The following is a 15,271-nucleotide window of genomic DNA, read 5'->3' on the forward strand; positions in this document are numbered from 1 at the left end:
CATATAATAATTATTTAATTAATGTTTATTGAATTGGATTGAATTAAATTGACCAACAAAATACAAACACTGGATGAGCTTAAGATATTTCAAATTCAGCCAGTATTTATCGAACAAGTACTATGTGCAAGTTACTGAGCTAAGTTCCGTGTTACTATGACAGAGGAGAAGCAGAGCATGCCCTCCTCATCTAGTAGGACTGACAAGACACCTGTATACAAATAATTGTAATAGCATAACAGGTAAAAATGTAACAAGTGCCAAGTGCTTGGGCGAATTCTTACGAAAGATCCTTTCTGGGGAATGAAGAAGGCTTCAAAAGTATATACAGGGGCAGCTAGATGGTGCAGTGGATAGAGCACGGACCTTGGAGTCAGGAGTACCTGAGTTCAAATCGGCCTCAGACACTTAACACTTACTAGCTGTGTGACCCTGGGCAAGTCACTTAACCCCAATTGCCTCACTAAAAAAAAAAAAAGTATATACAGCATTTGAAGGGGACCTTTTAAGGCTAGAAGGAATTTAGGCAGGTGAAGGTGAGGGGAAAGGTCATTCCAGAAGAGAATAGACGTGAGAATATCATGTAACCTAGTTTGGCTGGAACATAGAGAAGTAGAAGGATACAAGGCTAGAAAGGTCGTGGTATTGTGGAATTTAGAGAGAAGTCTATAGAAATCATGTTGTCTTACCCTATTAGTTCACTGGGCCAAAGTGCCGAGAGGTGGAGGTTTTCTGAGGTCAATTAGTAAGTGATAATAGAATTGGTATTGGACCCCAGGTCCACTGACTCTAAATGTAGTCTTGTTTCCAGTTCTTTGAACTCATGATGACTAAATAATTGAGATTAGACCTTTTTCTGAGTAATGGGGAGACACTAAAGACTTCCAAGCAAGGCAAAGTTATGCACAGAGCAATATTTTACTATTGTGTAAGTGATGTTTTATATCAACAACTCACTCAGCATCTCAGAATTGGAAGGGTCTCTAGCAATAGCTAGTCTAATCCAGAACTGAATAATAATCCTCCCTAAAATTCATCCAGCAAGTGGTCATGGAGCTCTGGAAGACCTCCAGCGAATGCTTTCTAGGTCAAATGATTCCATTTTGGGGTAACTCTAATTGTTAGGAAGATTTTTCCCTTTAACAAACTTACATTTGATTTTCCATGACTTTCACACACTGCTCTTAGTTCTTCCCTCCAGCACCAAGCAGAACAAATCCACTACATCTTCTGAGGGAGAGCCCTTCAAATGATGGTTTAGAGGGCAAAGAGATTAGAGTTAGAGAAAGCAGTCAGGCAATTAAAGTGGATGACAGGAAAGATAATGAATGTCTGAACTAGAATATATGCTGCCTTAGAGGCAGGGAGACCACTTAGGAGAAAAGAAATAGACAGAATTAAATATTTACATTCTATACAGGCCAACCTCTTCTCAAGCTTTCTAATGCCTCATTGTGGTATCAAGGTGTAACCTTGGGTTCTCAGACTCTAGGCCAGCAGCACACAAGCTCTGGCAGAACCCGTGTTTGAAATCCTTTAAGTTTGGCTACCAGTGGTTTGTGTGGCTGTTAGCCAAGAAACAGTATAGATAAAATCAGGGAGGCTCATCTCACCAGAAGACTGAATATCAGGGGGTTAAGGAGGTTTTGTTTGTTGGTTTGGTTTGATTTAGTTTTGTGGCTATAACCAAAAACCTCATGACTATTCAAGCATAATAGGTTTGTGACCTGCATGAGTGGTGGAAGTAATTTCCCACACTGATTAAATCAGTGACTAATAGAAATTCAAAGTACTGAAATATGTACAAACCAAAAGTTGTATGCTTCGGGGTGGAACCATTTGGAGAAGTTTTGAAGGTTGGTATGGAAGCAAAGCAGGCCTTGAAAATATAGGAATCATCTTTATGGTGTTATTGAGGAAGGAAGGAAGGAAGGAAGGAAGGAAGGAAGGAAGGAAGGAAGGAAGGAAGGAAGGAAGGAAGGAAGGAAGGAAGGAAGGAAGGAAATGAGGGAGGGATATATTTCAATAGCTTCTTAATTAGTATCCCTAAAACTAGCTAGTTCATCCTCAGCACAGCTGTCAAATTAATATTCCTAAAACACAGTTCTGACCATCCCACTTCCATTAACCAGAAGCTTCAATGGCTCCCTACTGCTTCTAGGATTAAATACAGACTCTCCTATTTGTCATTTAAAACCTCTAAGTTTGGCTCCACTCTCTCTTTCCAAGCTAATTATACTGCTCTGCATCAGATCATTTATGTTCTGGCCCAAACTCTCCTTGTTCCTTACACATGGCATTCTATCTTCTCTATGCCTCTGTACAGGCTACCTATCATGCCCAGAATGTTCTCCCTCCTCTCTTCCACCCTGAGAATCCCTAGTTTCCTTCAAGGTTCACTTCAAGTGCAATCTCCTACCAAAGGCCTTTCCTATTTCTCCCAATTGTTAGTACAGCTATCCTTTTCATGTCACAACTTTCCCCAACAGGGTTTCAATATATCAGGACTTGGCCTAAGAAATTTAATGGGAATTTGGGAGTTTTGTGGAAGCCACAGATGGCCCATGAAGGTCAGCAGATGACACAGAAAAGTTTTATAAACTCAGAAATGAATAAAATATATGTATAGTATTGTATAATATCAATATATTTTATCTTTTAATACCATAGCAGACTTATTCTCTGATATGAAAGGAAGGCCAAAAGATTTTATGCAGACTTTCCAGATCTTGGGGGAGATGTGAAAGGGATAACTGTTCTTTTCTCCCTCTACTGCAATTATTTTTATTCACTTCATACATATTTCATATTGACTTATCTGAGTGCATGTTTTTTCCTCCCAGGAGAATGTAAGCTCATTTAGGGCAAGGATTCTTCCATTTTTTGTATTTGTATTCTTGGCCTACCATAGTGCTTCGTACATAGTCCAATACTAAATAAATGCTTAGTGAGTTGAATTAAATTGAATTGAAATGAGCACTTTTGAACTCCATACAGTTCATTTTGAAGGAGTTAAAACATGTTTTATTGAAATAAAGGAGGAGAGATCATGATATCTCCTACCTCAAAAAGGTTGGAGGGGATTATAAATGAAGGAATAGAGAAAGAGATAGTAGTGGGGAATGTGTATGGGAGTATTATTGCTAAAATCTTAAAAATGGAAGTGTTAGAGGTCATCTATTCCAATTTCTTCATTTTACATGCCAGTAATATTTATAAATAAAAAATCCTTAAGAGTAGGGGCATTTCATTTTTGTATTCAGATACATGATACCTAGCACAGTGCCTGACATATTATAGTAGCCATTTAATTAATTTTCGTTGATTTGAGTCATAGATGAAAAAATTGAGGCCCAGAGAAGAGACATAACTTATCCAAGTTTCCACAAGTTGTACATATCAGACAGGATTCAAACCTAGGTCCTCTGGATCAAAATTTAGTACTCTTCACATAAATCATGGTCCTCCATTTTCTATTTGACAAATCATGATAAAAAGTCAATAAGTCATTATGTAAAAAATAGTAAATCAGACATTCCTTTCAAGTATTCTTAGAGTCTTTTCTAGCCATTTGGTAAGCTTGATTTTTTTTTGTATGCTTGATTATTTTATTGATGCTTTTGTTTTTACAACATATTCATTTCTAAGTGTATCCACTTTAATGTCACAGCCCATTGAGCTTTCTCTTATTTAAAAAGTAAAAAAGATTTAAAGATAAGAAAAAAACTCTACAGCAAAACCAGTCAGCATATCTACTATACCTAACAGTATATACATTTCACACCAACAATCCCCCCCCCAACCTCAACAATGAAGGGAACGAAGGATGCTAACTTTGTCATATCATCCAAAATTGTTGGCTACTACCCATGGAGTCTTTTAAAGATTTTCCTGATGTAGATTACTGGTCATTAAACATCTTCCAGAGAACAATATAAACTGTAGACTAGAAGCTTTCCAGAACATGATCCATAGACCTCTGGGGATGAGGACCCTTTTTAGGGGGTCTTTGAGGTCAGAATCAATTTGTAATAATATTAAAATAATATCTGCCTATCAAATACAACTCTATCTTCCAAATATATATCTATGCAAGGTCAGATTTTCTTCATATACTTCAACCAATTTATCCCAACAGATTGAATGCAGAAGCAGATATGAGAACTCAGTTGTCTTCTATTAAACTAGACATTATGGAAATTTTCAAAAATGAAATATGTAAAATAATATCACTCTTCACTAATTTTGTAGTCTTGAGAAATGTAGCAATTTTTCATAAAATATATTATTCATGTTAATACATAATGGTTATATTATTGTTATTTTAAATGAATTAATAAATAGGTTTAAATGTTTTAGTTTTAATTTCTAAGAAAGTAAATGTCTATAGACATATATCACATTAAACAAAAGCTCTTTGAGGTCTTCAATAATTTTAAGAAAATAAAAGGGTCCAGAAACCAAAAAGTTTGAGAACTTTTCTCCTAGATTAGCTAGATCACCACTGTGTGCTTGGTGCTGGGTAAAACTCTCAGATAAGTAATCCCCAAGACATCTAACTGCCTACAGGGGCTTTGGCCTCAAACATTTAATAGAAATAACAAATTGTTTTCAGATAAGCTTTGGGAAGAAAAGAGTTGATGAGAGAAAAAAACTCATTCCTGGTTTGTTTTCCTTTTCCCAGATTAAAAGGGTTTTTTGTCTTTTATTATTTTATTTCAGGTTTTTCTAGTTTGAAGTAGGTTCCCTGAGGGGATGTAGCTTTCAGTACTCAATAGAACCTTTTAATTGAAAGCTATATCTATTCCTTACTATCTGTGTAATTTTGAGCAAGACACTTTTCTTTGCATCTCACTTTTCTCCTTTATAGAATATGGGAGTTGGAAGAGATCATGTCCAACATCTCTTTGAGTTCTAAGTTCTATGAATCTATAACTTCCTCACATACTAAAACGTGAGTCAACATCTACCTCAGGAAAAAGAGAAAAAAGGGCTTTTTAGAAATTATAAATATCAGCACTCATCACTATATGCAAGTAGATAATTAGGGTAATTATTCACAATTAGCAACTGCAAATGTCTGCAGATGGGGATTTCAGGGTCTGGTAACTATTGTAAAATGCTTTATTTATTTGCTTATTTGTAAGCTGTAAAGTCACTTACCTGTTTTGGAATACAGATTTTGAAACTGGCACAATCTATGACAGATTGTCAGTAGTATTGTATCATTACAGAGAAAGATATGTTTCCTGAGGTATCCCTCAAAATATTATAATAATAATAATAATAATTTATATAGTACTTCAAGTTTTAGAAAGAGCTTTCTTCACAGATGAGGAGACTAAAGCAAGCAGAAGTAACTTGCACAGCCTACCTAAAGTTTTAATGGGAAAGACAAGATATAGAAATCTATGTGACAGCTAGGTAACCCAGTGGATTTAGTGCTGGTCCTGGAGTCAGGAAAACCTGTGTTACAATCCATTTAACATTATTTAACCTCTAGCTGTCTTAGTTTTCTCACCTGAAAAATGGGGATAATAATAGCACCTACCTCCCAGGGTTGTTGTGGGCTTAAAATAAATGAAATAATATTTATAAAGTACTTTGTAAGTTCTAAATATCACAAAATATTCACTATGTCAATAAGGAGGCAGCTACATGTCTCAGTGAATAGAAAACTAGGCCTTAAGTCAGGAAAATCTGAGTTCAAATATAGCCTCAGACACTTGCTAGCTGTGTGACCTAGGCAAATTGGTTACATTAATATTGTAGTTATTTGTGTTAGTACTTTATCCCCTTGGTAAGACTATGAGCTTAAAGCAAGAGGATTATATTTTATTTAACTCTTGTGTCTTTCAGAGTACCTAGCACAGTACTTTACACATAGTAGAAAATTCCTACTCGTTTATTAAAATGAGTAAGACCCCCGTGAGCTGATGATGAGTGAGATGAGCAGAACCAGAAGAACATTGTACACAGTATCATCAACATTGAGTGTTGATCTACTGTGATGGACTATATTCTTCTCACCAATGCAATGGTTCAGAAGAGTTCCAGGGAACTCATAATAGAAGAGGATCTCCAAATCCAAGAAAAAAAAAAAGAACTGTGGAGTATAGATGCTGAATGAACCATACTATTTCTTTTGTTTTTGGTGCTGTTGGTTTTTTTTTTTCTATTTTGAGGTTTTTCATCATTGCTCTGATTTTTTCTCTTATAACAGGACTAATGCAGAAATAGGATTAATGTTATTGTGTGTATATATATGTGTCTATAGATATCTATATCTATGTATATGTATATAGATATATATGTATATATCTACCTATATATGTTTATAGATATATAGATATAATCAGATTACCTGCTATCTAGGGGAGGGGGAGGGAGGGGAGGGAGGGAGAAAAATCTGAAATTGTAAAGCTTGTATAAACAAAAGTTGAGAACTATCTTTACATGTAACGGAAAAAATAAAATACCCTATATGTAAAAAAAAAAATGAGTAAGACCCCAAGAGGTCATTTAGTAAAATATATCCATCCAGTCAGAGTTCAAAGAGCCTCTGAGTTGGATAGGACCTTAAAAGTCAGAGAGTCCAAACGGTTCTAGAACCAGGATCACATATAAATTAAGAATCAGAATCAAACATTTTGTTTGAAATCTGTGGTTCAATAATTTCATCCTGTCACTCCTTCCAATGTTACCCAGAATATGTTATGCCTTATTACCAGGAAGACTATCACTAGGGGGCTCCTTATTTTTATACTTTTGGGGATATGACCCCTTTAACCTTTCAATGATAAATAAACATTTGTTGGACTCATTTCCTTGTCCAGTAAATTTATGACACGTTTATGTCCTTTCCAAATTCTTCATATTCCTTTCCAATTATGGAGAATAGAATGGAATTCTGGTAAGGTTCAAATCAGTGCTGAATACCATTCAATCATTTCTTGAAAAGAAATATATACATATAAACATATATGTGGATATAAATATATGAAATTATTTACTGGGCCTGTGTACCAGGTACTAGGTACAATGTACCTAGCAAATAGTCATCCCATCTTTATGTGAAAACATCCAATAAAGGAGAAGCAACCACTTCCCAAAGGAGCCCATTTTGGGGGGGAATGACTCTCATTGTTGGAAAGGTCTTGCTTTCATAAATAAGTCTTTTTTATCCCCAGTACCAAACATGGAGCCAGGCACAGACTAACTGATCAACAAATACCTGTTGGTTGGTTAATTGTGACTTTCACCTGTGGCTCTTGGTTCTGCTTTCTGGGGTCAAGCAGAGCAAATCCCTCTTCCCCATTATAGCCTTTCAAACATTTGAACATGGCTACAGCCCTCCCATCCCCTAACCAGGCTCTCTCCTTGGGGCTAAACATACTTGCCCCACCTTTAACCAGTGCTTATATGGCAGGAACTCAAAGTCCTTTACCATCACTGTCACCCTCCTCTAGACATGATCCATAATCATCAGTATTCTTTCTAAAATGTTGGTCTTCAAAATACTGTAAGGCTGTAATGAGACAACATTTATATGCCACTTTATGGTTTACATTTGACTTTTAGATATGTTATAGCATTTGATCAGCAAAACAATCCTATTAATTTGATAAATTACAGAGTTTGGTTAGTGTAACAATGCTACGTTAGCTACAATATCATTAATGAATAAAATATGATAATCTTCTGTTATTCCATTACATGGATGAGGAAGATGAGACTGAGGAGTTGAGTGACTTATCTAAGACCGCATAAGTGGAACTGATACTAGTAATATTTATCTTGCAAATGAAGATAGGCCCAAAAAGGTATAGTAAATTGAGGTCATACAGTTAATTCCTTACTCACTAGACTTCAAGGACACTGCATGTAAATAAAGCCAGTAATAAAGTTCCTGCCATAGGGTCATAGATCTAGAACTAGAAGGGACCTCAGAGATTATCTAGACCAACCCTTTCATTTTACAGATGAGGAAACTGCTTAAGTGACTTACCTTAGAAGACTCAAGTAGTATCAAAGGCAGGATTTGATTACAAGTCTGTCTCCAAGTATTCTTTCCACTGTATCATCTACCTTTTAAAAAAATTACTTCTTTTCCTATTTGCTTTCTCTGTTCTTCCTCTCTTGAAGTTTTATACTGGAGGCAGTGAATTGCACCGCATATTAATGTTGTAGTCATGTGCTTTTTAGAAAATAAAGGAAAAAGTCTTTTAATAGAAGGTTCTAACATCTCTCATGAGTTTAGCTCTCAGCTAAATAAAATGTTTGACTAACTGGCACATAGCATAGGAAGATTAGAATAGAGTTTTGGCAGCATCTTTTTTTCAGCTGACAATATGAAAAGTCAACCTTGTGTAGTAGAGAGAGTGCTGGGCTTGGAATCATGAAGACCTTTAATCATTTCCCACCTCTGACATTTACTCCCTGTATGACAGTAGGCAATCACTTAACTTGTGTCTCAGAACACTCTTTAGACCTTATTTAAACAATCACGTATGGTCTATAGATCTATTTGGGTGGGAGGAGTTTCTGATGAGAAAGTCCCAGATCTTTCCAGCACTTCTAAATAACAATAGAAAAAATAGCAACAACAATAATGAAAATAATAACTCACATTATTTAGTGCTTTTAATATCTGCAAAGCATTTACCTATATTATCCCATTTTAATCAATTAATCAACAAACATCTATTAAGTATTTACTATATGCTATGTACTATGCTATCAGGGATACAAAAAGGAAGGAAAACCAGTTCCTATCCTCAAGTTGTTTACATTATGATGCAGGGAAAACAATATATAAATTAATCAATAAATATGAGACAAGTATTGAGTAGGTGGGAGGTAGCCTTAAAGCGAAAAGCACCAGTAGCTGGGGGAACAAGGCGAGTTCTCCTACATGAGATAGTGGTTGAGTTCAGTCTTTTTTGTTTTTGTTTTTTTGGGGGTTTTTTGCAGGCAATGGGGGTTAAGTGACTTGCCCAGGGTCACACAGCTAGTAAGTGTCAAGTGTCTGAGGCCAGATTTGAACTCAGGTACTCCTGAATCCAGGGCCGGTGCTTTAACCACTGCGCCATCTAGCTGCCCCTGAGTTCAGTCTTAAAGGCAGCCAGGCATTCTAAGAGTAGGAGGTCAGAGGGGACATTATGGAGGATAGGCAGTGCAAAAAAAGACAGGAGAGCTGGAGTGTTCAGGAGGAATAGCAGGTAGACCAACATAACTAGATCTTGGAGTATGTGGAGGGGAGTAATGTAAGTCAAATCAAGCTGTCAATCATTTATTAAGCACTTGCTTTTTTCTCAGGCACTGTGATAAGTGCTGGGAATATAAATACAAGTAGAAAGAAAAATCTCAATTTCAAGTAGCTTGTCTTCTAATGAGTCAAAAAAACCCCAACACATAAAAGGGAGCAGAAGGGGAAAAGGGAGAAAAAACCAAAGGCATCAGGTATAAGGTATTGTAAACAAAATCCAAAGTCTAAGAGAGTCAAGAATGCACCCTGGAGAGACATGAAGATAAGTCTGGCCTGGACCACTTTCTTAAAATGGAGGTTCTTGGTAGAACCAGACAATCAGAGGGAGGAGCGACTGGGAGCCTGAATGTATGAAGTCCAGGGGCAAAATGAGCTCCTAGAGTGAAGAGGCTTGTGAGGTATTGTAGAAAAAGACAGGGAAAGGCAAGGGTATAATCTGGAGAAGAATAAAGATTAAAAGTATTGGAATACAGACACTTAACACTTACTAGCTGTGTGACCCTGGGCAAGTCACTTAACCCCAATTGCCTCACTTAAAAAAAACAACAACAACTACAAAAACAACAACAACAACAACAAAAAAAAGTATTGGAATAGGCCAGGTGGTGAGCTTTATGTGCAAACTGAGGAGTTTATATTTAATCTTAGAGATAATAGATAGTCTTTGAAATTTATTGAGTGGGATGTATGTTATTTGGTCAAACCTATGCTTAAGGAATTGTTTTGACAGCTGCATGAAAGAAAGATGGATAGGAAGATAGAAAGACTTAAGGCAGAAGGCTAATGCAATAGTCCAAGAGAAAGATGATGAGCGCCTGAACTAAAGTTGCAAATGTGTGAATAGAGAGAAGTAAACATATTTGAAAGGTGTTATAGAGAAACAATATTTGTCAAATGATTCAATACTTTCAGTTACCAAGGGTAACTGAAAAGGGAATAGTTTCCTCAACAATGACAGGAAAGTTCACAAGAAAGGATAGATGAATTCTATATGGACATATTTAATTTTAAATTCTTTGAGGACATCTAGTTTGAAATGTCCAACAGACAGGAAGTGATGTAAGAAATGGGGTGTAATTGAGGACCTGGGTTAATAAACAGATCTAAGAATCTGCTGCCTAGTGGTGATGATTGAACTCATGGAAGCTGAAATAACTAAATGTGAGTATATAGGGAGAAAAGATAAAAGAATGCATAGATGCTGATCAAATAAAGAAGCCTGAAAATGAACAAACAGGTAGGAGAAGCAAGGTGTTGTCATAAAACCCCCAAAAGTAAATACTATCCAGAAGAAGGTTTTCAATGTGATCAAATGCTACCAAGAAGTCAAAAAGGTTTAAAATTGATAAAAGATCATTCAGTTTGACAATTCAGAGATTACTAGTAACTTTTGAAAGAGTAGTTTCAGTTCAATAAAAAGTTTGGAAGCCATACTGCGAAGGATTTAAAAGAGACTAAGAGAAAGAAATTTGAGACATTGAGTTTTTTCAAGAAGTGTGGATGAGAAGAAGAGAAAATATATAGGACCATAACTGGCAGGCATGAAGGGATCTAATGAGGACTTTTGTAAAGACAAGTGAAAGTTGGATGTTTTTGTAGGAAGCAAGGAAGGAACAAGTAGATAGAGAAAGATTAAAGATTTGAAAGTGATGATAATGGTGAAGGCAGTCTGCAGGAAAAGATGAAAGGGAGAGATATAATCAAAAGATTCTATATGGAAAGGAAGTGACCTTGGCATGCAGAAGGGCCACTTCAGTGAAAGATGAGAAAGTTGGGAATAATATTAGAGGGATGTGAGAGGAGGAGTGGAGATCCTTTTTTATGTGTGAGATAGTACAAGGTACTCACCTGAGAAGATGGGAGGATATATGATATAAAAGGTTTGAGGAGAAAAAGAGAACATTTGGAATAGCTGCTGTGGAGAGAGAGAGGGACTTCCTTAGAGAAGTAGTAGTTTTGCCTTGATGCTGTGATGGCCCAGTTGACATTAGCTAACATAAGTTGATAGTAGATCCCATCAGTATGGTTTCATGATTTCCTCTACTTGCATTCTGTAGTATACAAGTAAAATGGAAAGAGGTAGATGATGGGGACTAATTCAGGGTTGGGATTTGGCCAGACAACATCAGTGATAGGACATGAGGAAAAGTATTTAGAGGGTAGAGAATAGTGGAGAGTTTACTTTGTTTAAGAAGGGCTTGAGATTGGGAAGGGAGAAGAGTGTAGCTAGTGGAAAAGCTATGGCCTGGGAAAGTAATGAGGAGTAGAAGGATTGGAGATGACAATGAGGACAAAGAACAAGTCTAGGAGGAGTAAGGCATAGGAAGAGATGGAAATATAAAAAAGATTGTGTTCAGATAAAGGAAATTTGGAGTTCTATTTAAGAGGATATTTATGGACATGGAACACTTGTAGATGATAGGAAGATCAAGTCTATAACTATCCTTGCATGTAGCTGAGACAGAGTAAAAGAATATATCATGGGAACTGAACAGACAGAAGAATCGGGAACTTGAGATATTTGAGGGAACATCAACATATGTGTTGAGGTCTCATAGAATGAGAGGAGTTGGGAGGGAGAGGTAAACTATGAGCTAGATACTGAACTAATTAAGAAAGAAAATAAAATATCCTAGGAGTGAGTGGATAGAAGCTACAAGAATCTGGATTGAATAAATTTGGATTGCATGAATCTTAAGAGAAGAAAGGTTACTGAGTGATGGCAATAGAAGAAGAGTTTGGAAATAATAAAGTAGACCATAAATTACTGATTCTCCTACCTTGACCAATGGATTGGGGTTATAAGTGAGAGGGCAGTCAGATCTGGAAAGGAAAGCCAGAGACTTAGTGTCATTAGAAGGGAGCCAGGTATCATTGAGTGTCAAATAATGGAAGGAGTAAAAAAGGAAATGGTATGATGAAAGAAAAATGGTGACTCTGGAGCAGGTATTCTAGAGGGCACAGTATAAGGGCAAACAGATGTAGAGTAGGACACTGAGGAGGTAGAATGTGCATGGGAATGAGGAAGAAGACAGCTGAGGTTTAAAAAAGTTTGTTCTGGGGGATAGGGCTTCAGTGTCACAAACATGGGGAGAGTAAGAGTGGTAGGAATGTGTTAATTATCGGGCAAATGAATCTAGGCAGATTAAAAATTAGATTGCATAATAAGAGAAAGTGAACTTCTAAATTTTTGTCTTACCCACAACTGGCCAACCTAAAGAGGACCAGTATCTAGAAGCCCTGCTTGTACTAGGTATGAGCAGGAAATAGTGTGTTTCTGCCTGAGGTTGTTCTGTCCTAGGGTCCAATTTGGGACAAGCCTGGCATTTTCATGGTTTTAAAACCCTCACAACAACATGGTTGACGTTTTCCTTATTTTATAGATAATGAAGCTGAGGTTATGTGATGTGTCCAGGGTCATGTAACTATCAAGTGTCTGAGTTGGAATTTGAACCCAATCTTTTCAAATTCTAAGCCTAGTTCTCAAGAAGATAAATAAAGTCAATAAATATACTGAAAAATATATATGATGAGGGAAATGTATTAACTGAAAACACTTAAAATATGGAGTTCTAAATTTTTCCCATGAAATAGGAAAGTTATAATAGCTATTCCCAAAGATGCTTATTTTTCTGTATTCACAACACAGGGTATTGTGTTTTTACCACATGACTCAACATGGTTACTTGGGACTGATGTGTAAAAAAATCCAGCAAATGGTGTGCACTGTTTCCCAAAATAAAACCTCACTTTTTACTGGATGTTTTTGGTTTTCAAAAACGTGAATTTGACCAACTTTACCAAGGCCTGCTGCATGCTCGTTCAAAGGTAATGAACCTAAACAAGATCAAATATATACCCAGAGCTACAGGCACAGCTTAGAAAAAAAGTTTTGGCTATAGGAAAAGGAAACAAATACAACAATCCTATTGTTAGATCTGTTTCTACTTTTAGCTTGCTTGATTTAACATAAGGAATAGGGAATTTTGCATTGTCCTAACAAGTGGCAAGATATGAATATACATTATTGTCATATTTAAGTTAGCACTCAAACTTGCGGAATATCAGACACTAATAAGGGCAGGGGTGGGATCTTAGTTGATAACATATTATACAAGAAAAAATACCAATTTATGTACAGTTCACCTCTATACAAAAGAGCAAGTAAAAGTCAATTAATAAGCATTTGTTAAGTGCCTTACTATGTTCAAGGCATGGTGGTAGTTACTACGGAAAAAAAAAGAGAGGCCAAAAAAAAAAAATTCCTGCTCTTAAAGAGTTCTGGTTCTCTTTTCCTTTAAAGAGTCATGGAATAGTTTTTCTTAGAAAATTGACATATACAGTTTGGTTCAGTTCCCTAAATGCATAATTTTACTCACTAGGTACACAATTCATTCTTCCATCTGGATATAGCCATTAGCTTAGCACAAGTCCCAAACTTGAGTGATCAGTTGCTTTATACATAGTATACAGTAAACAACTCTCATTTCAATTTTTTTCTGTTTCAGCTTACTTTTAGGATAGGAAGAACATAATACTAAGATGAGCTCTTCGTTTGTGTCTTTAGTTTTAAATCATAAATGACCACACAGACCTGTGTCTTCAAAAGGTGGTAGAAATTCTTAAAAGAAAAAAGCCAGCCAGGGGGAAAAAAAGTCCCTCTATATAACAAGATTCATGTGTGTTGTGTATTGTTGCTATGTCCCAGGTGCCTCAAGATGAATGGGGAGGGTACCCCACTGGCGGTAAAGATGAGGAGATACCTTGCAGGAGAATGAGGAGTGGGAGTTATATTAAAGCCATGGGAGATGAGGAGAGCGGAGAATCTGACTCTAGCCCCAAAACATCACCAAAAGTAGCAGTGCGACCAGAGGCGTTGTTAAAGTCCATTGGACAGAGACCGCTTGGAGATCACCAAACGTAAGGCTTGCGAACTCTTCTTCCTTTTTCTAAAACAGCTCACCGTTGCTCTAGAAGTACTTTCTGATGAAAATTTATCTACCTTTTCCCAGCTGTCATAACTTCCATAAAATAATGACTGAAATGAATATGTAACATGTCATGTAAAACTTTCTTTTTGAAAATATATGGTCATTTTTTGCTCTTGTTATAACCTCATTAAAAATGAAATCTTATCGAGCTATTTTGATGTCAAATTTTTTTCTAAAAGAATCTGTCTAATCAATTCATATTTTTTAATTATGAAAAAGTATTACAAATTCAAATCAGATTTTTTCTTACTGCAGAAATTTTAATTAAAAAAAAAAACTTCTTTTAACAATATAAGTGCATCTTTCCAAGTTTCCAGAAAAACTTGTGCTTCCCAGTGAGAAAATGTACTTTTTTTGGCCATAACAAAATCCTGCTGGATTGGTGACAATATTGTCTATTTTCCATTGACACCAAAACATAAACTAATAGAGGCTTTACTTGAGAAGCTTTGTCTGGGTATGAAGTACAAATATTATAAATGTGAACAATGGTTTGCTGGTATATTTGTCATGATTGAATCCTTCCATTTGTTCCTTCACAGTCTATTTTCTTGGGAAAATGTAAATTATTAAGTTGACTTAAGATGTCTAAGAACTAATCAAGAAATTTCTATAATGGCTAAAACTGCCATCTTCTGCATGTGAACATATGAAACACAGCAAAATACAATGTAAAATAATCCAACAATAGTTAAGGGGAGACACAAAATTTGGCTAAGCCATGGCCTTGTCTTCATGTAGTTTCCAGGCTAACACAAGATAAAATACCTATATCATTAGCTTTAATATATATTATGTGATAATAGGTAACATTTAGCTAGCATTTGGGAAGCTAGTTGGTATGTATATAGAACACCTGGCCTGGAGTCAGGAAGACCTGAGTTCAAATGTGGCCTCAGATATTTACTAGCTGTGCGATCCTGAGCAAGTAATTTAACCTTATTTGCCTTAGTTGCCTCATCTGTAAAATGAGCTGGAGAAGGAAATAGCAAACCACTTCAATACTTTGTAA

General features: G+C 36.1%; 1 protein-coding gene across 10 annotated transcripts in view; it reads left to right on the plus strand.

Annotated features, from left to right (window-relative positions):
* DLGAP2 (DLG associated protein 2) overlaps positions 1 to 15,271 on the plus strand; it is a 1,236,668-nt gene that overhangs the window by 1,047,901 nt on the left and 173,496 nt on the right. For all 10 annotated transcript variants that reach the window (XM_043984242.1, XM_043984239.1, XM_043984244.1 and 7 more), the window contains one exon: positions 13,977 to 14,188. In XM_043984242.1, the coding sequence (XP_043840177.1) occupies positions 13,977 to 14,188 (212 nt within the window). The remainder of the gene's footprint in view (positions 1 to 13,976; positions 14,189 to 15,271) is intronic.

Source organism: Dromiciops gliroides, chromosome 2 (assembly GCF_019393635.1).
Source record: "Dromiciops gliroides isolate mDroGli1 chromosome 2, mDroGli1.pri, whole genome shotgun sequence".
NCBI classification, from domain to species: Eukaryota; Metazoa; Chordata; class Mammalia; order Microbiotheria; family Microbiotheriidae; genus Dromiciops; species Dromiciops gliroides.